A 22727-nucleotide genomic window follows, 5' to 3' on the forward strand; every position below is an offset into this window, starting at 1 on the left:
AATCCTGGTGTTTCCTATATTTTTCCTTCTCACTAATTTTACACCATTGTATAACATTGAGTATTAATGCTGGCTTAGCTCTGGATGAATCATCATACTGAATTCAAAAATAAAATTAAGACATGACTCCTTGATGGGCAGATACTGACACTACTGTAGGACTCTACTCCTGCCCCGGGCCTAAACCTCTTAACATAGTGATCCCTGGAAAACAGTACTAAAGAAATATGCAGAGTAGCCCTGTGAAGACAAAAGGGGTAATTGAGGTTGCCATTCCTTCCTTGCCATTTCCCTCTTATTTTTCCGACAGCTGGCACAGAAGACTAGAAGACTTGTGGTCCACAGTGTGCTCAGCTCCGGGGAAAATACTTTTTACATGAAAATTAAAATAATTATAGCTTTAATACCACTTTTTTATGAGAAAATCTGTTAGAAATTTAGCAAGGCCATAAAACCTTGTACAGGTATTAAGAATATTGTAATTTATTTGCAATGATATAAGGTATGTAATGAGTCTGCCGCTAATTCCAACAAACTAGAATTGGTTTTTACCAACTCTTAAGTGGATGACTTAGGTCTCTCATCTTTCCTCATCTTTTTATCTTCCTTCTCTCTTACAATCTAGCATAATGGTCTGAAAGCATTAATGCAGTTTGCAGTTGCACAGAGGATTACCTGTCCTCAGGTCCTGATACAGAGACATCTGGTTCATCTTCTATCAGGTAGAGTCTTCTCTGAACTATTATTATGTATTATATTATTTATATGTCTTTTTCTATTGCATTTCTGGCAGTATATTTCATTAGGAAACAACACACACTGCACTAATTTTGAGCACTCACTAATGAAATTTTACCACCTACAGAAGCCATGCAAAAAACAGATAAACACATAGCTGCCTGTGTAAAACTTGTGATGTTATTATTATTATTATCATTATTATTATTATTATTATTATTATTGTTAAGAGGGAGTTTGGCTCTTGTTGCTGAGGCTGGAGAGCAATGGCGCGATCTTGGCTCACTGCAACCTGCACCTCACGTGTTCAAGTGATTCTCCTTTCTCAGCCCTCTGAGTAGCTGGAATTACAGGCGCCCACAACCACGCCCAGCCAATTTTTGTATTTTTTTTTTTTTTTTTTTTTTAGCAGAGATGGAGTTTCACCATGTTGGCCAGCCTGGTGTTGAATTCGTGACCTCTGGTGATTCGCCTGCCTCCACCTCCCAAAGTGCTGGGATTACAGGTGTGAGCCACCACTCCCGGCCTTCATGACCTTATTTTTAAAATCTATATTTTCCAAATATTTTCAACTTATGTTTCTTCTGTCTGCCTAGGTTATTGAACCAATGTCTACAACCACTAACATCCATGTATCCCCAATCCAGTTAGAAAAGGGAGCAATGATGTGAATAGATCATTTTAAAATATGTTTAATTTTGTTTGTGGGTCAAATTCTTATGAAATAATGGAAATGCTACATTCAGTAATCTCAGAACTCAGTTCCATGCCCATTTCTTTAACAGGCTGGCTATAACAGCAATCTTCTCAGATTTTAACAAGTTAGAAATTTACTAAGAGCTCATATGGTGATCTCAATTAGTATAGAAATAAAATGGAGGATAAGTCATTACACAGCATTAGAGTGATTTTGCTTTCCTTTTGGTAATCTGCATTTCCATCTGGGCATTTGAAGTCTACTATAAGCTCCTCTGCACCCAAACAGACCAGCCTTAAAGAGAGTTGTTTGTAAATCTGTTTGTTCATAAGTCCCAAATATCATGAGTAGGGTAGTTTCAGTGTGCACTTCCCAGATCTATTTCTACCAAATAAGAGTTATTCAGATTTTTTAAGCTTTAAAGCCAGGCATAATTTTCTTGTAGCTGAACTAGCAGACATTTTTTTTTCAGCAAAATAGACCTACTTCTTTACCTTGAAAATCGATTGAAACCAATAGTGTTTTTCCTTGTCAATCCCCACAAGCTTCTTAGGGGAGCTCTTCCTGAGCAGCTTTCTGCTCATCCTGTTGATGTGGAGATTCCACAACTCCTCCCAAAGCTACCATCCAAGTTTTGTTAGAACTTCTGCCATGCTTAGCTTTTATATTTTCAAATTAACTTCCAGGCGTCTCCTGAATTGGCTTCATGCTAATAGAAATCTAATGTTGATGCTGTTCCCCTAGTCACACACTTAGAAGTTTTCCCTTCTTTCACTTACTTTTTTCCCTTCTGGGTCAGTTGCACAGGCCCAGAACCTTCCATATGTCACATGTGCCTCTTTTTAGGACCTCTTTCTGTTGAACAGTTTATCCTATTTGCATATCACTATTTTGTTTTTGTTTTTTAATTTTTTGGTATCTGTTTCATTTCAGTCATAATTTAGATATTTACTAATTCTTCCAAATAGTTTCACTGCTTTTGCACTTGTTACACATTATGAGATTTACAATGTTTAAAACAGCTTATTGCCCAGCATAGTGGCACACACTTATAATCTCAGCTTCTCAGGAGCCTGAGGGGGAGCATCCCTTAAGCCCAGGAGTTTGACACCAGTGTAGGCAGTATAGTGAGACCTTGTCTCAAAAAAAGCACCAAACAAGGAGACTAACATTATCACAGATGGTAGAGACTAAAATGATGGTATATAATCTCTAATTAGCAAAACTGGAGGAATTTATGTCATGTAGCATTATGCCTATATATGAAAGTTTTTCATATGAACATTTATTAGAGGAGCATTTTTATTTGTAAGATGTTAGGGCTATCAGATATGTTCCTTGCCATTTTAATGCTTATGATCGAATTAAAGAAGCAGAACCTCTATAAAAACAAACATAAAATAGCCAAATGCCAGATATGTGCTTCACTAATACATGCTTAAAAAATTGAGACAAGTGGCCGGGTGTGGCAGATCATGAGGTCAGGAGATCGAGACCATCCTGGCTAACACGATGAAACCCTGTCTCTACTAAAAAATACAAAAAATTAGCCAGGCGTGGTGGCGGGCGCCTGTAGTCCCAGCTACTCAGGAGGCTGAGGCAGGAGAATGGCGTGAACCCAGGAGGCGGAGCTTGCAGTGAGCTGAGATCGCGGCACTGTACTCCAGCCTGGGCAACAGAGCGAGACTCCATCTCAAAAAAGAAAAAAAAAATTGAGACAAGGAAGAAATCACTTTGGGATTCTGCTGTTATCTCCTCTAACAGGGTAGGATTTGAATTGAGCCTTGAAGGGAGTACACATAATAGATAAATTGAGAGGAACAGAAGCTGCATTCCAAAAGACACAGGGCACATTTGAACAAAGATTGAGGAGGTAGGAAAGTGTGTGATGTGTTCAAGTAGATAGGTTTGATAGGAGTAGTGGCATCTATAGATAGAAAAGCATGAAGTTTTTTTTTTAAATAAAATTACAGTGGCTTAAATGCCCCAGCCATAAGTTTGAACTTTATTCTTTAGGTAATCGGAATTTTTTGAAACGTTTTGGACAATAGTATTCTGAGCTTAATTTGATATTGAATAGGTTGGATTGAAGGAGGGAAAAATTAGAGGTAACATATGCATCTGAATGTGATAACAGGAATTAGGGAAGACATTGGAGTGGGCTGGGTCAGGGGCAAGGTTTTGGACTAAAATGAATAGCAGAAAAATTGAGAGAAATAAGGAAGTCTAGAATAGGAGCTATTTTCTATGTAAAGTGATGAGTATTGTTTTAAAATGTTGATTTCTGCAGTAGCAATAGGACAGGCTGGGTGCAATGGCTTACACCTGTAATCCCAGAACTTTAGGAAGCCAAGGTGAGCAGATCACTTGAGCTCAGCAGTTCAAGACCAGCCTGGGCAACATGGTGAAACCCCGTCTCTACAAAAAACTTAGCCGGGTGTGGTGGTGCACACCTGTAGTACTGGCTACTCAGGAGGCTGAGTCAGGAGTATCACTTGCACCCAGGAGGTCAAGGTTGCAGTAAGCCATGATCATACTACTGCACTCCAGCCTGGGCAACAGAGAGAGACTTTGTCTCTAAATGGATGGATGGATGGATGGATGGATGGATGGATGGATGGATGGATGGATGGATGCAACGGAGAGAGACTTTGTCTCTAAATGGATGGATGGATGGATAGATAGATAGATAGATAGATAGATAGATAGATAGATAGGACATACAATGCTCACTGCCATGTGCTATGCCTTGTACTAGAGTTTTTTAATAAAATCTAATTTCTAGTCACCATCCTTCAAGGAAATTATTCTCCTGATTTACGAGAAAACTGAGGCACAGGGAAGTTACATGACTTGCCCGTGGTAATAAAACCAATAAGAAGTAGAACTAATATTTAAACCCAGGCCTGACCATAAAGCCCATGATTTTCCTACTCTATCATGTAAACTTTGCCGAGGTGTTTAATTGTGCATAAAGAGTTGGCTTAACCCATAGATAAAATGAAAATATGTATACCAAAATTGACTTTTGATTTCAAAAGAATTTTAAATATTTTTAGCAATCAGGAAAAGAAAAATCATTTTTAAACTGCTTGTAAGAAAAATTTGATGACACAAAGATTATTCTTTTGGCTGAAAAGATGATGGAAATTAGGACGAGGGATCAGGAATTATTTAAATATTTTGAGTAAGCTGTAACATTGAGAAAAAAATAAGATAGGTAGTATCATAGACATGCTAACTGAAATATCAGAAATATTACTGAAAGATAATTTGAGGAAATGGGACCTAGAAACAGCAAATGACTTGTTGAAGTCACATAGCTAGTTAATGTCAGAGCCCTATGATCACTTTAGTTTGTTTTATCTAGCCAATATTAATAATATTTATTGAGTGGTTATGTATGCCAAGCTTGAATAAGTGCTTTCAATTCATATGTTGGCCTGGAGCGGTGGCTCACACCTGTAATCCCAGCACTTTGAGAAGCCGAGGCAGGCGGACCTCTTGAGGCCAGGAGTTCAAGACCAGCCTGGCCAACGTGGCGAAACCCCATCTCTACTAAAAATAAAAAAATTAGCTGGGCATTGTGGCAGGTGCCTGTAATTTCAGCTACTTGGGAGGCTGAGGCAGGAGGATTGCTTGAACCCAGGAGGCGGAGGTTGTGGTGAGCCAAGATTGCGCTACTGTGCTCCAGCCTGGGGGACAGAGTGAGACTCCATCTCAAAATAAAATACATAAATAATAAATTAATATGTTAATGAACCTCCCAACAAACTTGTATATACTGCATGTAAACTTAGAGAAGTTAAGTCGCCTATCACTTGCCTATGACCAGTAGTCACAGCCAATACTGGAAGCCATTTTAATCCGACTTCAAAGCCCCTGATCTTAACCTTTATGCTTTTTGTTTAGAATCTCGGGATTTGAGGTTAAGAAATTGATCTAGTTACATGGCCAGGCATGGTGACTCACGCTTGTAATCCTAGCAATTTGGGAGGCCAAGGCAGGTGGATCACCTGAGGTCAGAAGTTCCAGCCTGGTCAACATTGTGAAACCCCATCTCTTAACCAAAAAAAAAAAAAAAAAAATAGAAAAAATTGGTCGGGCGTGGTGGCTCATGCCTGTAATCCCAGCATTTTGGGAGGCCAAGGCAGGTGGATCACGAGGTCAAGAGATCGAGACCATCCTGGCCAACATGGTGAAACCCCATCTCTACTAAAAATACAAAAATTAGCTGGGCGTGGTGGTATGCGCCTGTGGTCCCAGCTACTTGGGAAGCTGAGGCAGGAGAATCGCTTGAACCCGGGAGGAGGAGATACCAGTGAGCCAAGATTGTACCACTGCACTCCAGCCTGGCAATAAAGCGAGACTCCATCTCGAAAAAAAAAAAAAAAAAAAATGCCGGCCGTGGTGGTGCATGCCTGCAATCCCAGCTACTCAGGAGGCTGAGACACAAGAATCACTTGAACCTGGGAAGTGGAGGTTGCAGTGAGCCGACATCATGCCACTGCACTCCTGCCTTGGTGAGAGAGCAAGACTCTGTCTAAAAAAAAAGAAAGAAAAGAAAAGAAATTTACCTAGTCTGAAAAGAGTCTTCTCCCTCATTTTAAAAAATAACAGCTTTATTTATGTGATGTTGAATCTTCTGAGCCAGAGTTCGGAACCAATATCTAGACCTACAATAATTCCCTCATTTTTATATAAACAAAACCATTCCTCTTGTCCTGACTTCTTAATTTCACTTTGCCGCTCTTGCTCTCACTTTTGGAATACAGCTTTTCCTTAGGCACGGACCAGATTAGAAAGATGGTAGCTTTTGAGCCATTTGCATTTCCTCCAGATGACCAATCTATATAAACCATTATCTAATTTTGTTCAGGATGATCTCCATCCTCATTTCACCTACTCTGTCTTGCATGTTCTTCCCACTCCACAACCCCAATTGTGTTCACATTTTATATATCACAGAACATTTAGAAATGGAAGTCAGAAAACAAGTGATAGAAGGAACATTGTATAAAAGTAACTCTTCTCATTCATTCAACAAATGTTTAACAATCTCTGTATTTCAGTTGTCCTAGTTTACATGCCATTTTCACCTAGATTTTACCTTTTAACCCTTAAACTGTATCCAAGGCTTTCTAGCAGCCTTTTCTCAGTTCAGTTTGTCTCTCATGGTTTCCATATCTCAAAGGTGTGATGTATTAGTTTCTGTATTTTATAACCCTGTTATATGTTTGGTTTAGGTGTTTTTAGCTTGCATTTTATTTAACTACACTGCTGTCTTACTGACTGAATTACATTAACTTTTTGTTTGTTTTAGTTGTTCTTCCTAACCTAAAATCAGAAGATACACCATGCCTTCTGTCTATAGATCTGTTTCATGTTTTGGTAAGTGTTCAGTAATTTTGTTTAAGTCACTCATGTTGATAATTTCTTGTATTTTCCTCATTCAAATTCATGCCCTTTGTTCAAGATTAAAATTATTTGTGTTTAATCTATAAAGTTTGGTCTCTCCTGTCCATTGTTTACAAATAGGTACAGATTTGATGGAGACCATCAAAATCATTAAAAAAAAAAAAAAAGCACTTCAATTTGTAATAGGTCTTGTCCTGGTTGATTACATTAGTGGGTGTCTATACAGACAAACCTTTTCTAATTCATATTATGCTCCCCTTCTGGCCTTTTTCTTAAGTTGTATATATGATATACAGTCAATGACTGTGTGAGCTCTCTTAAAATCCTTAATTATTTGGCGATAAGGACCAGACCATGGGCGTATCTAGGCTTCCTCAAAACACCTATGGATGGATGGCAACAGCCCTTAGTTTTCTGCAGAGATTTTCCATTCCTGTGATGATCTCATTCCTTCAAACCAAGTTCTGTGGAGAAAGCAGTATTGAGATTGGGAGCATGGAGTTTATGGATGCAGGGTTAGCCAGTATCCTCATCCCTCATTATCTAGGCCTCTACCCAGTGATCATCAACCCTGACTGTCTTTTGGAATCTCCTGGGGAACTTTGAAAAGAATGCTATTAACTAGGCCCTACCCCAGGAGATTCTCATTTGATTGGACTAGGGTAGGACCTGTGTGTCAGTATTATTTTAAGAACTCCTGTAATGTTGAATCTTTGAGCCAGAGTTCAGAACCACTACCTAGACCTACAATAAATAGACACAGCAAAGGGATAACCTATTTGGTGGTGACCATCGTCCTCCATTTATGGTATATTATATTCTAAGATATTCTATTGAATAAATAAGAAAAATACGGTGTTTATTAAAAAACACACACGCAAACACTGCGTAGCATCTGGTGCCCTTCACATTTAGTTATGACATTAATTTATGTTAGTCTTTTATCATTAGCCATGTTGATGTCCATTTTCTCTCATAGGTGGGTGCTGTGTTAGCATTCCCATCCTTGTATTGGGATGACACTGTTGATCTGCAGCCTTCTTCAGTTAGCTCTTCCTATAACCACCTTTATCTCTTCCATTTGATCACCATGGCACACATGCTTCAGATACTACTTACAGTAGACACAGGTAAGGTTTTCATCTGGGTGTTGACTGTGAATAACATTTTGCCATGCTTTACTGGCAAAATTAATTATGCTTGTGATTATATAACGTATTTCTAGGTTCTGTGTTATGTTTTTTGCTGAATGATTATTCATCTGTTTTTTAATGGATACTGTTTAAGCAAGGAAAGGTAGAATAAGCTGTGAAAAAGATAATTAGGTGAAACTACCTAATTATTAACTGCTCTGCAGATATGCAGGGAGACCACTTGGACCTGCTTTTCCCTCTTTTTCAAATTCCCCATCCTCGAGGTCTGTCCCTACATGAGTTTTTTCAGCCTTTTGATAAGGAGGTCCCTAAAATCATTCTTAATTCCTTCAGCTAGAATGATAGTACTTTCTTCCCTTGTAGCATTTATCATTAGTATCTTGTTTTATGCTTATTTGTGGTTATATCTTACTGTTGTTCTGCTCCTTTCCCTGTTTCTCCTCTCTCTCTGCTCCTTTGTCCTCAGTGTAAGTTTCTTGATGATAGGAAACAATGAAATTTCAACATCTTCCCTCTAAAGCTGCAAGTATCTGGTAACACTTGTTAAACCCAGTAAACACTCATTAAATATCTTTTGAATTAATGTTCATTTGAAGATACATTAGTAATACAACATTATGGAATGATGATACAGTTGTTCTTTTAGAGTCTGGTTTTTAATAGGAAGCAAAGTCTGGGGGTTAGGTGCAGTGGTTCATGCTTGTAATCCCAGTACTTTGGGAGGCCAAGGCAGGAGGATCCCTTAAGCTCAGGAGTTCGAGACCAGCCTGCGCAAGATGGTGAGACCCCATCTCTACAAAAAAAATTTTTTTTAATTAGCTGGGCATGCTGGTGCGCGCCTGTAGTCCCAGCTACTTAAGATGCTGAGGTAGGAGCATCGCTTGAACCCAGGAGTTTGAGGCTGCAGAGAGCTGTGATTGCACCACGGCACTCCAGCCTGGGCAACAGAACAAGACCTCATCTCTTAAAAAAAGAAGAAGAAAAAAACCCAAAGCAAAATCTGGTCCTGGGTATCAGTAACCAATAAGGGCTACTGAAGATTCATATAATTTAGAGGACAAACATAATTAAAGCGATGTCAGAATAAAATATGGCAAAATTACATGTGCATTTACCCTGTGGTACACCAACTCCATTTCTAGGAATTTATCCCGAAGCTTTACCAGCAAAAATATGAAATGATACAAGGACGACATTATTTATTGTGATATTACTTGGAATATCAAAAAAAAGGAGAAACAATTTAGCTGTCCATTGATGGGGGATTCGTTGAATAACCTATGATGTACCATATAATGGAATTCTATGCAGTTTTTAAAAGGAATGAGCAAGATCTGGTATGAATTGATCTCCATGACACGATAAGTTAAAAAAGTAAGGTACAGAATAGTGGCTATAGGATAGCATTTTTCTGTAAGGTATTTTATGCATATATGTGTTTATATACATTTTTGCTTATGTGTTTTATAAAAGAGACAATAGAGGCCGAGTGGTGGCTCACACCTGTAATCCCAGCACTTTGGGAGGCTGAGGCAGGCAGATCAGCTGAGGTCAGGAGTTCGAGACCAGCCTGACCAACATTGTGAAACCTGTCTCTACTAAAAATACAATAATTAGCCGGCGTGGTGGCAGGCGTCTGTAATCCCAGCTACTCGGGAGGCTGAGGCAGGAGAATTGCTTGAACCCAGGAGGCAGAGGTTGCAGTGAGCCGAGATCATGCCATTGCACTCCAGCCTCCCAATGAAAATCCATGCAGGTTATTATTGTGGATATCAACAAACTGATTCTAAAGTTTATGCGAGCCAAGCCCAGTGGCTCATGCCTGTAATCCCAGTCCTTTCGGAGGAGTTTGAACCTGGGCAACATAGTGATACTCTGTCTCTAAAAAAAAAATAGGAAAATTTCCTGGGCGTGGTGGCACATGCCTGTAGTCCCAGCCATTTGGGAGGCTGATGTGGAAGGATTGCTGTAGCCCAGGAAGTCAAGGCTGCAGTGAGTTGGGATTGCACCACTGCAGTCCAGGCCAGGCAACAGAGCGAGACCCTGTCAATCAATCAGAAAGTAATAAGTAAACAAACAAGTACATAAATAAATAAACGAAGTATATATGGAAAGACAAAAGTCCTAGAATAACCAGCTCAGTGTTGGAGGAGAAGAAAGTTGGAGGGTTGACACTACCCAACCTTAGGACTTACTATAAAGTTACAGTAATAAAGACAGTGTGGTTGGCAAAAGATTAGACAAATAGATCAATGAAATATAAAACAGCCCAGATATAGACCCACATATATGTAGTCAACTGATCTTTGACATTTGAGCAAAGGATCAAAGGTAGCCTTTTCAACAAATGGTGTTGGAACAAGTAGACATCCGTGTCCAATAAAATGAATATAGACACAGACTTTACACCCTTCACAAAAATTAATTCAAAACAGATCATAGACCTAAATGTAAAATGCAAAACTATAAAACTCTTACAAGTGGCCGGGCACGGTGGCTCACGCCCGTAATCCCAGCACTTTGGGAGGCCGAGGCGGGTGGATCACAAGGTCAGGAGATCAAGACCATCCTGGCTAACACAGTGAAACGCCGTCCGTACTAAAAATACAAAAACTAAGCCGGGCGTGGTGGCGGGTGCCTGTAGTCCCAGCTACTTGGGAGGCTGAGGCAGGAGAATGGCGTGAACCTGGGAGGCAGAACTTGCAATGAGCCGAGATTGCACCACTGCACTCCAGACTGGGAGACAGCACGAGACTCCATCTCAAAAAAAAAAAAAAAAAAAACTCCTACAAGATAACATAGTAGAAAACCTAGATGACCTTAGGTATGGAGATGACTTTTTAGATACAAAACCAAAGGCATAATCTGTGAGAGAAATAATTGATAGGCTGGACTTCATTATAATAAAATTAAAAACTTATGCACTTGAAAGACAGTGTCAAGAGAATGAGAGACAAGCCACAGTCTGGGAAAAAGTATTGCAAAAAACACTTCTGATAAAGGACTGTTATCCAAAGTACACAAAGAACCCTTAACACTCAACAATAAGAAAACAAACAACCCAATTTTAAAATGGGCAATGAGGCTGGGTGCTATGGTTTATGCCTGTAATCCCAGCACTTTGGGAGGCCAAGGTGGGCAGATCACTTCAGCCAGGAGTTTGAGACCACCCTGACCAACATGAAGAAAACCTGTCTGTACTAAACGTACAAAAATTAGCCTGGCATGATGTGCACATCTGTAGTCCCAGCTACTTAAGAAGCTGAGAGATAAGAATCAGTTGAACCCAGGAGGCATAGATGGCACCGAGCATGCCACTGCACTCCAGCCTGGCAATGGAACAAGACTTCGTCTCAAAAAAATGGGCAATGAGCCAGGTGCAATAGCTCATGCCTGTAATCCCAACACTTTAGGAGGCCAAGGCAGGAAGACTGCTTGAGCCCAGGAGTTTGAGACTACCCTGGGCAACATAGCAAGATCCCATCTCTAAAAAATAAAGTGGGCAAAGCACTTGAAAAGACACCTCACCACAGAAGATATACAGATGGTAAGTGATCATAATGTTCACCATCTATATGCCATTAGGGAATTGCAAGTTAAAACAATGAGATGCCACTATACACCTATTAGAATTGCCAAAATCTAAAACACTGACACCACCAAATGCTGGCAAGTATGTGGAGTAACAGGAACTCTCATTTGTTGTTGATGGGGATACAAAATGGTACAGTCACTTTGGAAGACAGTTTGACAGTTTCTCACAAAACTAAATATACTCTTACCATATGATCCAGCAGTCATGCTTCTTGCATTTACCCAAATGAATTAAAAACTGAAGTTCACACAAAACTATGCACAAGGATGTTTATAGCAGCTTTATTCATAATTGCCAAAACTTGGAAGCAACCAAGACATCCTTCAATAGGTGAGTGGATAAATAAATTACAGTATATCCAGAGAGTGGAAATATTATTCAGTGCTAAAAAGAAATGAGTTATCGGCTGGGCACAGAGTTATCGGCTGGGCACACCTGTAATCTCGGCACTTTGGGAAGACAAGACGGGTGGATCACCTGAGGTCAGGAGTTCAAGACTAGCCTGGCCAACATGGTGAAATCCCATCTCCACTAAATAAATACAAAAATTAGCCAGGCATGGTGGTGCACACCTGTAATCCCAGCTACTCAGGAGGCTGAGGCAGGAGAATCGCTGGAACCCAGGAGGCGGGGGTGGCAGTGAGCCAGGACTGCACCACTACACTCCAGTCTGTGTGACAGAGCGAGACTCCATCTCAAAAAAATAAAAAAAATAAAGAAATGAGTTATCGAGTGATGAAAAGATAGACAAAACTTAAATGCCTATTACTAGCTAAAATAAGTCAATTTGAAAAGGTTGTATACTATACGAATCCAACTATATGACATGCTAGAGAAGGCAAAACTATAGGGTCAGTAAAAGGATTAGTGATTGCCGGGGTAAGGGTGTTGGGGGGAGGGCTGAATTGGCACAACATAGAGGATTTTTTTTTTTTTTTTTTGAGACGGAGTCTCACTCTTTCACCCAGGCTGAAGTGCAGTGGTGCGATCTCGGCTCACTGCAGGCTCCGCCCCCCAGGGTTCACGCCATTCTCCTGCCTCAGCCTCCCGCGTAGCTGGGACTACAGGCGCCCACCACCTCGCCCGGCTAAGTTTTTGTATTTTTAGTGGAGACGGGGTTTCACCATGTTAGCCAGGATGGTCTCGATCTCCTGACGTGATCCGCCCTCCTCGGCCTCCCAAAGTGCTGGGATTACAGGCGTGAGCCACCGCGCCCGGCCAGCATAGAGGATTTTTAAGGCAGTGAAACTGTTCTGAAAAATACTACAATGGTGCATACATGTCATTATTACACATTTGTCCAAACTCATAGAATGTAAACACCAAGAATGAATCCTAATGTAAACTGTGGACTTTGGGTGATAATGATGTGGCAATGTGGGCTCATTGATTATAACAAGCGTACAACACTGGTGCCGAATGTTGATAGGTGGGGGATGTTGTGTGTGCATAGAGACAGAGGGAATCCTCTGTATTTTCTCTCAATTTTGCTGTGAATCTAAAACTTCTCTTAAAAAATAAAGTGTATTAATTAAAAAATAAAAATCTTATTTTATGGGTGTATGCATTTGTCAAACTCATCATCAAATAGAGCACTTGATATTTGTGCATTTAATTGCATGTAAAATTTACCTCAAATTTATAAAGAATCCCTTAGAATTATTGAACTCTCTTACATTTGAATTGAAAAAATCAGTATGAATTCATGATATGTTTTTTAAAAGTATAGGAATAAAGAGATGTTATTTGGAAAATGAAAAGGACTAGCAGTATTCATTCAAGATATGATAATTACTAAGGGCAACTTGAATCCGTGACCTTCCAGATGAATTAATACATAAACAAAAGCATTTTTTTTTTCAATTTGAGAGCAGATACTGTTTATTAACCAACCAGCTTAGAAAAATAATCATGGTAGACACCTTAGTTCATTCTTCTAATAAGCCTGTTGATCTGGTCCTCCCTGTTGCCAGCATCTCCACCTTCTACAAAATGAATGGTCTTTTTCTTCATTCCACCTCGTGGAGAAGACGATTTGAAGGGCCACAGGAAGTTATTTGCCTCTTTGAAGCATTTTCCAACAGTATAGATCTCATGAATCAGATCCTCCATGCAGGTGATACCGTATTTATCAAGAGATTGAGCAATCAAAGCATTATCTGTCAAAGCAATTCACTTCTTATTGATTTTGCCATAACCACGCTTGTAGATTAGTTCATTTACTGACTTCAGATTGGGGTACCCCCGTGCAATATATGGCTCTACAATCCTCAGCATGTTAATCGAAGCCTTGTTGAGCTTCACAAAGGTTCCATTGAAGATTTGACGAAGGTGAAGAAGCTGCAACACCTTTCGAACCTTTGGGCTCACGCCATTGATACCTCTGATTCTGATGACAAACGCCAGTTTGGGTTCTGCAGGTACATAGAAGTTGCCAGCTTTTCTTGCCATCCTCGCCATTCGAATTTCAGTTCTGTACATCTGCCTATATTCCTTGTGATAGTGCTTTGCTTTTTCATAGATAAGCTTCCTCCTTGCCTTTCGAAGCATCTTTGGGGCAAATTTCTTTCTTAGGCGCTTGATCTTCAGCTCTGCGAAATTCCTTCGCCTTTTCTTAAGGGTTTCTGGCACAGCAGGAACCTTCTTCTTCTCTTCTACACCCTCCATGGTTCCAGCCGGAAAAAGAGAACAAAAGCATTTTTAAAACAACAGAGCACTACTCAAATGTGCTATAACTATACCTCACAGCAAAGTACAAGGTAGACATTTCTATATCAATTTTAATACAATAATTATGAAGTTCAGAGAACTTACGTAGCTTATCTAGCGCCTTAATGTAAGTGGGAGAGTTGGCAGTTGCTGGAAAGGTTTAGGATGGTCCTCCTTAAAGATAGGTTGATGGAGGAAAATAACCTCACAAAGTTCTCTTTATGGGACCCTTTGCTTGAGCATGAAGGCAGGACAGACACCTACTTCCCTTTCTAGAGGTTGAATTTCTATCTGCTGGCTTAGATTCCTAGGAACCCAAAGCAGGTTGATAACAATTTATTTCCATGGTCATATTATGATGAAGTAAGTATTTACATGTTTAGCAAGTAAATATTAAACATCCATGTTTAGTGATTCTGCCCTATTTGTTTCTCCAGCTAATATATAGATAAAGTTTACCTAACAACTTTAATTAATATTCAGCATCAACTACTTAAATTAAAAACAGGTGGGGCTGGGCACGGTGGCTCATGCCTGTAATTCCAGCACTTTGGAAGGCCGAGGCAGGTGTATCACTTGAGGTCGGGAGTTCAAGACCAGCCTGACCAACATGGTGAAACACACTAAAAATACAAAATTAGCTGGGCATGGTGGCACACGCCTGTAATCCCAGCTAGTTGGGATGCTGAGGCAGGAGAATCGCTCCACCGGGAGGTGGAGGTTGCAGTGAGCCAAGATCGCACCATTGCACTCCAGCCTGGGCAACAAGAGTGAAACTCTGTCTCAAAAAGAAAAAAAGGAAAGAACCTCAGTTGAATGAATCTACATTGTTTATTGTCTTGGAACAATGAAATTAAAGTATAATTTTTAAACTGAATAGCAAATACCTAATTCATCTTGCAGAATTTCTTTTTCAGGCCTACCCCTTGCTCAGGTTCAAGAAGACAGTGAAGAGGCTCGTTCCGCATCTTCTTTCTTTGCAGAAATTTCTCAATATACAAGTGGGTGAGTAACAATCCATTAGTTCAGTCTATTGTAATAATTCCATTTCTTGTTCAGTTGTTTGGCAGTGTAACATTTGAATCATTTAAATTCCAGTTAAAAATAATCGATTACTGCCTAGGTTTTCTTCTAGGGTTTTTATGGTTTTAGGTCTTACATTTAAATCTTTAATCCATCTTGAGTTAATTTTTGTATAAGGTGTAAGGAAGGGGTCTAGTTTCAGTTTTCTGCATATGGCTAGACAGTTTTCCCAACACCATTTGTTAAATAGGGAATCTTTTCCCTGTTGCTTGTTTTTGTCAGGTTTGTCAAAGATCAGATGGTTGTAGATGTGTGGTGTTATTTCTGAGGCCTCTGTTCTGTTCCATTGGTCTATGTATCTGTTTTGGTACCAGTACCGTGCTGTTTTGGTTATTGTGGCCTTGTAGTATAGTTTGAAGTCTGGTAGCATGATACCTCCAGCTTTGTTCTTTTTGCTTAGGATTGTCTTGGCTATGCGGGCTCTTTTTTGGTTCCATATGAAATTTAAAGTAGTTTTTTCTAATTCTGTGAAGAAAGTCAGTGGTAGCTTGATGGGGATAGCATTGAATCTGTAAATTACTTTGAGCAGTAGGGCCATTTTCATGACATTGATTCTTCCTGTCTATGAACATGGAATGTTTTTCCATTTGTGTACTCTCTTATTTCCTTGAGCAGTGGTTTGTAGTTCTCCTTGAAGAAGTCCTTCACATCCCTTGTAAGTTGTATTCCTAGGTATTCCCTTTGTAGCAGTTGTGAATGAGAGTTTGCTCATGATTTGGCTCCCTGTTTGTCTATTATTGGTGTATAGGGATGCTTGTGATTTTTGCACATTGATTTTGTATCCTGAGACTTTGCTGAAGTTGCTTGTCAGCTTAAGGAGTTTTTGGACCATTCAGGACATAGGCATGGGCAAAGACTTCATGACTAAAACACCAAAAGCAATTGCAACAAAAGCCAAAATTGACAAATGGGATATAATTAAACAAAAGAGCCTCTGCACAGCAAGAGAAAGTATCATCAGAGTGAACAGGCAACCTACAGAACAGGAAAAAATTTTTGCAATCTATCCATCTGACAAAGGGCTAATATCCAGAATCTACAAGTAACTTAAACAAATTTACAAGAAAAAAAACAAACAACTCTATCAGAAAGTGGGCGAAGGATATGAACAGACACTTTTCAAAAGAAGACATTTACGCGGCCAACAAACATGAGAAAAAGCTCATCATCACTGGTCATTAGAGAAATGCAACTCAAAACCACAATGGGATACCATTTCACTCCAGTTAGAATGGCAATCATTAAAAAGTCAGGAAACAACAGATGCTGGAGAGGATGTGGAGAAATAGGAACACTTTTACACTGTTGCTGGGAGTGTAAATTAGTTCAACCATTGTGGAAGACAGTGTGGCGATTCCTCAAGGATCTAGAACTAGAAATACCATTTGACCCAGCCATCCCATTACTAGATATATACCCAAAGGATTATAAATCATTCTACTATAAAGACACATGCACATATATGTTTACTGCAGCACCATTCACAAGAGCAAAGACTTGCAACCAACCCAAATGCCTATCAGTGTTAGACTGGATAAAGAAAATGTGGCACATACACACCATGGAATACCATACAGCCATAAAAAAGAATGAGTTCATGTCTTTTGCAGGGATATAGATGAAGCTGGAAACCATCATTCTCAGCAAACACAGGAACAGAAAGCCAAACTCCGCATGTTCTCACTCACAAGTAGGAGTTGAAAATGAGAACATACGGGCACAGGGAGGGGAACATCACACACCAGGGCCTGTCGGGGGCTGGGGGAAAAGGGGAGGGATAGCATTAGGAAAAATACCTAACATAGATGACGGGTTGCTGGGTGCAGCAAACCTCCACCGTGGCACATGTATACCTATGTAACAAACCTGCACGTTCTGCACATGTATTCCAGAACTTAAATTATAATAAAATAATAATCAGTTATGAAGCTAGGTGCAGTGGTTCATGCCTGTAATCCCAACACTTTTAGAGGCCAAGGCAGGAGGATTGCTTGAGCCCAGGAGTTTGAGACCACACTGGGCAACATAACAAGACCCTGTCTCTCTATTTAAAAAAAAAAAAAATCTGTTAGGGGCTTTTAGCATGACTTTGTTTGCTACAGGATAGGCTTACAGTGAAGAAAACTTATTTTGATGATTTTACCTTGAAGTAAAAGATAGTAGGTTGGAATAACAGCTACCCACTTGTTTCTGAGACTGAAACAAGTTCAACACATCTGTACTTTTGTAAACTGTTCTGGAAGCATAGACAAAAGATGATTGGATTTTTTTAAAAAGGAGTATTTAGAATTAAAATAAATGTAGAAAATGGAAAATAGATTTTCCTTTTACAGTGATCCATACAATTGATGCACTCAGTGCATGCATGTAGTTACAGGTTAAGGCTCTTATGAGTAATATGGAAAATACATTGGCATTTGTATTTTAATATGCATGTAATATATACATAGCATACAATATGGACATATATTGTGTAACATAGTACATAATACGTATATAATTTATACATATATTCATAATATATATTTAAAATCTTACATATATTTAACCTTTGTGTAGAGGTTATAGTAGGAGTACAATAGGCGTGCTCTGCTGAACTACATCTGCTGCCAAGTTCCCCTCATCAGTCACCTTTACCAGTCTTTTTTTTTTTTTAAGTTAATAGATTTCGTTTTTTAGAGGCATTTTAGGTTTACAGAAAAATTGAGCAGAAAGTATAAAGAGTCGCCATTTGCTCCCTCCCCCTACCAGTTCCCGTATTATTAATACCTTGCATTAGGGAGGTACCATTTGTTACAATTGACGAACCAATATTAATACATTATGATTAACTCAAGTTCATAGTTTACATAAGATTCGCTTTACAGTATCATACAGAATAATTTAACTGCCACACACATCATTAGTCAATCTTAATATAAAAACCAGGAAATTATTAATTTTGTTTTAGCTGACAAGTTGCTTTGGTTAGTTATTGATAAATTTTTTTCTCCACATTTCTTTACAAGGTTTTAATCTAAACAAAAAAAAAAAAGGAAGCTTTAGTAACCTTTAACTTTCATGTTGAAGAATATACTTTATTTTAGGCCGGTCACGGTGGCTCATACCTATAATCCCAGCACTTTGGGAAACTGAGGTAGGAGGATTGCTTGAACCCAGGAGTTCGAGATCAGCCTGAGCAAGATAGTGAGACCTTGTCTCTATTTAAAAAAAAAAAAAAAACTAGTTGAGCATGGTCACTCAGACCTGTAATCCCAGCACTTTGGGAGACTGAGGCGGGCGGATCACCCGAGGTCAGGAGTTCGAGACCATCCTGGCCAACATGGTGAGACCCCCATCTCCACTAAAAATACAAAAAATTAGGCATGGTGGCATGTGCCTGTAGTCCCAGATACTTGGGAGGCTGAGGCAGGAGAATCACTTGAACCTGGGAAGCAGAGGTTGCAGTGAGCCCGATCGTGCCACTGCACTCCAGCCTGGGTGACAAAGCAAGACTCCGTCTCAAAAAATAATAATAATAAAAATTTAAAAATAAAGAGTATACTTTATTTAAGAGTCAAGTTCCTTTAAAGTAGATTTTTTGGTTGCCTCTTTGTTTTTGTTTTGCTTTTGTTTTTTATCACCACCTAGGAAAAAGAAGAGTAGTTCCTCGCCTTAAAAATCCACATGGTAGGGGCCGGGCGCAGTGGCTCACGCCTGTAATCCCAGCACTTTGGGAGGCCGAGGCGGGCGGATCACGAGGTCAGGAGGTCGAGACCATCCTGGCTAACATGGTGAAACCTCGTCTCTACTAAAGATACAAAAAAATTAGCCGGGCGAGGTGGCGGGTGCCTGTAGTCCCAGCTACTCGGGAGGCTGAGGCAGGAGAATGGCGTGAACCCTGGGGGGCGGAGCCTGCAGTGAGCCGAGATCGCGCCACTGCACTCCAGCCTGGGCGACAGCGAGACTCTGTCTCAAAAAAAAAAAAAAATCCACATGGTAAAAGATGTAAGATTTGTGATTTTCTTGAGGAAATTATTAGGAGATTTAAACACTGAAACTATTAGCTACTCAAAATTTTTTTTATTTTTTTTTTGAGTCAGCATCTCGCTCTGTTGCCCAGGCTAAAGTACAGTGGCACAATTTCGGCTCACTGCAGCTTCCATCTCCTGGGTTCAAGCAGTTCTCCCGCCTCAGCCTCCCGAGTAGCTGGGATCACAGGTGCCCACCACCACGCCCAGCTAATTTTTGTACTTTCAGTAGAGACTGGGGTTTTGCCATGTTGGCCACGCTGGTCTTGAACTCCTGACCTCAGGTGATCCACCTGCCTTGGCCTCCCAGAGTGCTGGGACTGTATTTTGTTTTAAATGTTTAAAAATTGCATGGATAATAAATTACCTAAATGTTTAACTTTGTATTTGAAAAGGGGGATATGTTTAAATCTAGGGCTTTAGTCTGGTACGTATTCTGTTCTCTTCTGGAATTATTGTCTCCTAGCTCCATTGGGTGTGGTATGCCTGGCTGGTATTTGTGGGTCTCACTGAAGAATGGCATCACCCCTTATCTTCGCTGTGCTGCATTGTTTTTCCACTATTTACTTGGGGTAACTCCGCCTGAGGAACTGCATACCAGTAAGTAGAAAAATGAAATCATGGAGTGGAAAATGGGAGATTTTCTTTGTTCTTACCTTCAAGCTCATGAATACAAGGTTAAAGCATACAACACCACTTCTCCTCTCCCCATGTCTTTCATGTGTGTTCCCTTCAAACATGAGCCCTGGTGTAAGTTAAAGGTGAGGCCAAAAAATATATTAGCTTTTTTAATCTGCAAGACCTACTCTTAGCTCCTATCTAGGTATAGGTTATGTGCTTGAGCTTATAAAATACCTGCATGCAGAATATAACTGATATGCGACACAAGAAATTAGAAACATTGGTTGTCTTTAGAGAAGAGAATTGTTTGGCTAGATAGGAGGAAGACTTTACTGTATACTCTGTTATTTAAATTTTGGACATATAGGCCAGGTGTGGTGGCTCACGCCTATAATCCCAACATTTTGGGAGGCCGAGGCAGATGGATCACTTGAGGTCAGGAGTTCGAGACCAGCCAGGCCAACATGGTGAAACCCCATCTCTACTAAAAATGCAAAAAAAATTAGCTGGGCATGGTGGCCTATGCCTGTAATCCCAGCTACTCAGGAGGCTGAGGCGAGAGAATCACTTGAACCCAGGAGGCAGAGGTTGCAGTGAGCCGAGATTGCGCCACTGCACTCCAGCCTGGGTGACAGAGCAAGGCTCTGTCTCAAAAAATAAAAAATAAAAAAATAAATAAAATAAAATAAAATAAAAGTATATACGACTACATTAAAGAATGAAAGTGCTGCCAGGAAAGACCTACTAGAACCAACCTAGGCCATGTATATTTAAGCAATAGGATCATCTTCTCATTTACTTGCCTCTAAATCTAGACCAAAGTAGGGAAGCCTTCCTGTGGCTTTGTATGGGTAAAAATCAGAATATGTATATGATTTTGGAAGAGTCATCAAAATTGCTCAGAGATTCTTCCTTGTGTCCTTTGAGAATAAGCAGACCAGGTTACCGTTACTGGCTATCAGCTTCTTTATCTTGAACTCAGTTCAGTAGAGTTTATCTGATCTAGGTTTCTCATGGTCTTGTATAAAATAGGAGTCCACTTTCCAAGTAATTGCCAGCACAGATCTGTTGTTTGCTCACACACAAAAAAGTCATGTATTTATCTCATAGGTGCTACAGTACAGTTGTGAGTGAAATAAAGTCCTTTTTATTGGGAGGAATCCAATTATAAACAAATAGAGAAATATAATGTAATGTCAAATGCTGATAAATGTTGCAAGGCAGAATGAAGCAGTTCAGGAATAGAGGGTATTGGGGCCAGAGTGGGGAACTCTCCGAGATAGTTTTCATAGAATGCTTCTCTGTGAGGAGACATTGAGCAAACAGCTGCATAGATGGGGTTGAGTTGGACAGACAGTTGAAGGAAGAATATTCCTAGGTAGAAGAAGTTATAAATGTCAAGGCTTTGTTTGACGTAGTCACAGAATTGCAAAGAGATGAGTATGGCTGAAGCCTAAGGGGAGGGTAACAGGAGATGAGGTCTAAGAGGCAACCAGGGGCAGCTCACACAGGGCCTTTGGGCCACATTAGGGACCTTGTATTTTATACTAAGTGTGGTTACACATTAGAGCCATCTGATCAGGGGAGTGACTCAATACAATTTATGTTTTAAAAAAATCACTGTGACTTACTTGCCACCCATGCAGTTTTTTTGTTTGTTTGTTTGTTTTTTGAGATGGAGTTTCACTCTTGTTGCCCAGGCTGGAGTGCAATGGCGCAATCTCAGCTTACCGCAACCTCCACCTCCCGGGTTCAAGCAATTCTCCTGCCTCAGCCTCCCTAGTAGCTGGGATTACAGGCATGTGCCACCACGCCCGGCTAATTTTGTATTTTTTGTAGAGATGGGGTTTCTCCATGTTAGTCAGGCTGGTCTTGAACTCCCGACCTCAGGTGATCCACCCACCTCGGCCTCCCAAAGTGCTGGGATTACAGGCATGAACCACCGCGCCCAGCCTGCCACCCATGGTTTTATAGAATAAGCAATATACCCTCTACAAGGAGAGTGTAGAAATGAGCATAAACAGTGAAGAAACTCTAACACCAGATTGACCAGGTAAGAATAATGTGCTTATTAAATGTATTTTTATTCTCTTGCAGATTCTGCAGAAGGAGAGTACAGTGCACTCTGTAGCTATCTATCTTTACCTACAAATTTGTTCCTGCTCTTCCAGGAATACTGGGATACTGTAAGGCCCTTGCTCCAGAGGTACTATGGGGGTAAAATGTTGTTGTTGGGTTATTATACAATTTGAAATTTTAAAATTACAATTACTTGCTAAGCTTTTAGTTCGATCAGCACTGATTAAAGGAGTGGCAAAAGTATAGGAGATTCCTAAGTTACACACTTAAGAAGTGGGGATAAGATCAACAGCCATAGGCAGTTGGAATTTCTGCTTGCTCCGCTATAACTATCATTCATTTTATTTACTTTCCCCACAGCTGGTGTCTCATCTGTTTTAAATTGGGGGTGGGGGGTGGGGATTTTGCTAGCAGGCACAAAGTCACAATTAGTATCAAAAGAACCCAAATTGGAACTGTATCCAAAATAGGAGCATATCTCACATGGTAGCACATGTATCAGGAGAGTGACTGAGAAAAGAAGGAAGGTCATTTGGTAGATCAAAAAAAATACTTCAGTTAAATTTCCAAGAGAGATATGTGTCCTTCTTTCAGAAAAACTTTCTACCCCATTAGTTACTGGC

At 40.0% G+C, this 22727-nt stretch overlaps 1 protein-coding gene and 1 pseudogene across 4 annotated transcripts in view; one reads left to right on the forward strand and one right to left on the reverse strand.

The window, feature by feature from the left end:
• UBR1 (ubiquitin protein ligase E3 component n-recognin 1) overlaps window positions 1-22727 on the forward strand; it is a 161079-nt gene that overhangs the window by 122081 nt on the left and 16271 nt on the right. For 3 of the 4 annotated variants that reach the window (XM_032175696.2, XM_058427577.1, XM_058427578.1), the window contains 6 exons: window positions 626-722; window positions 6759-6826; window positions 7833-7983; window positions 15229-15316; window positions 19871-20004; window positions 22123-22231. In XM_032175696.2, the coding sequence (XP_032031587.1) occupies window positions 626-722; window positions 6759-6826; window positions 7833-7983; window positions 15229-15316; window positions 19871-20004; window positions 22123-22231 (647 nt within the window). Of the gene's footprint in view, window positions 1-625; window positions 723-6758; window positions 6827-7832; window positions 7984-15214; window positions 15317-19870; window positions 20005-22122; window positions 22232-22727 lie in introns of those variants that run through there. The other variant, XR_009209698.1, reaches the window with a different exon arrangement.
• LOC116482329 (60S ribosomal protein L7-like) lies at window positions 13453-14303 on the reverse strand (annotated as a pseudogene).

The sequence above is a fragment of the Hylobates moloch genome, unplaced genomic scaffold (genome assembly GCF_009828535.3).
Source record: "Hylobates moloch isolate HMO894 unplaced genomic scaffold, HMol_V3 SCAFFOLD_14, whole genome shotgun sequence".
Lineage (NCBI taxonomy): Eukaryota > Metazoa > Chordata > Mammalia > Primates > Hylobatidae > Hylobates > Hylobates moloch.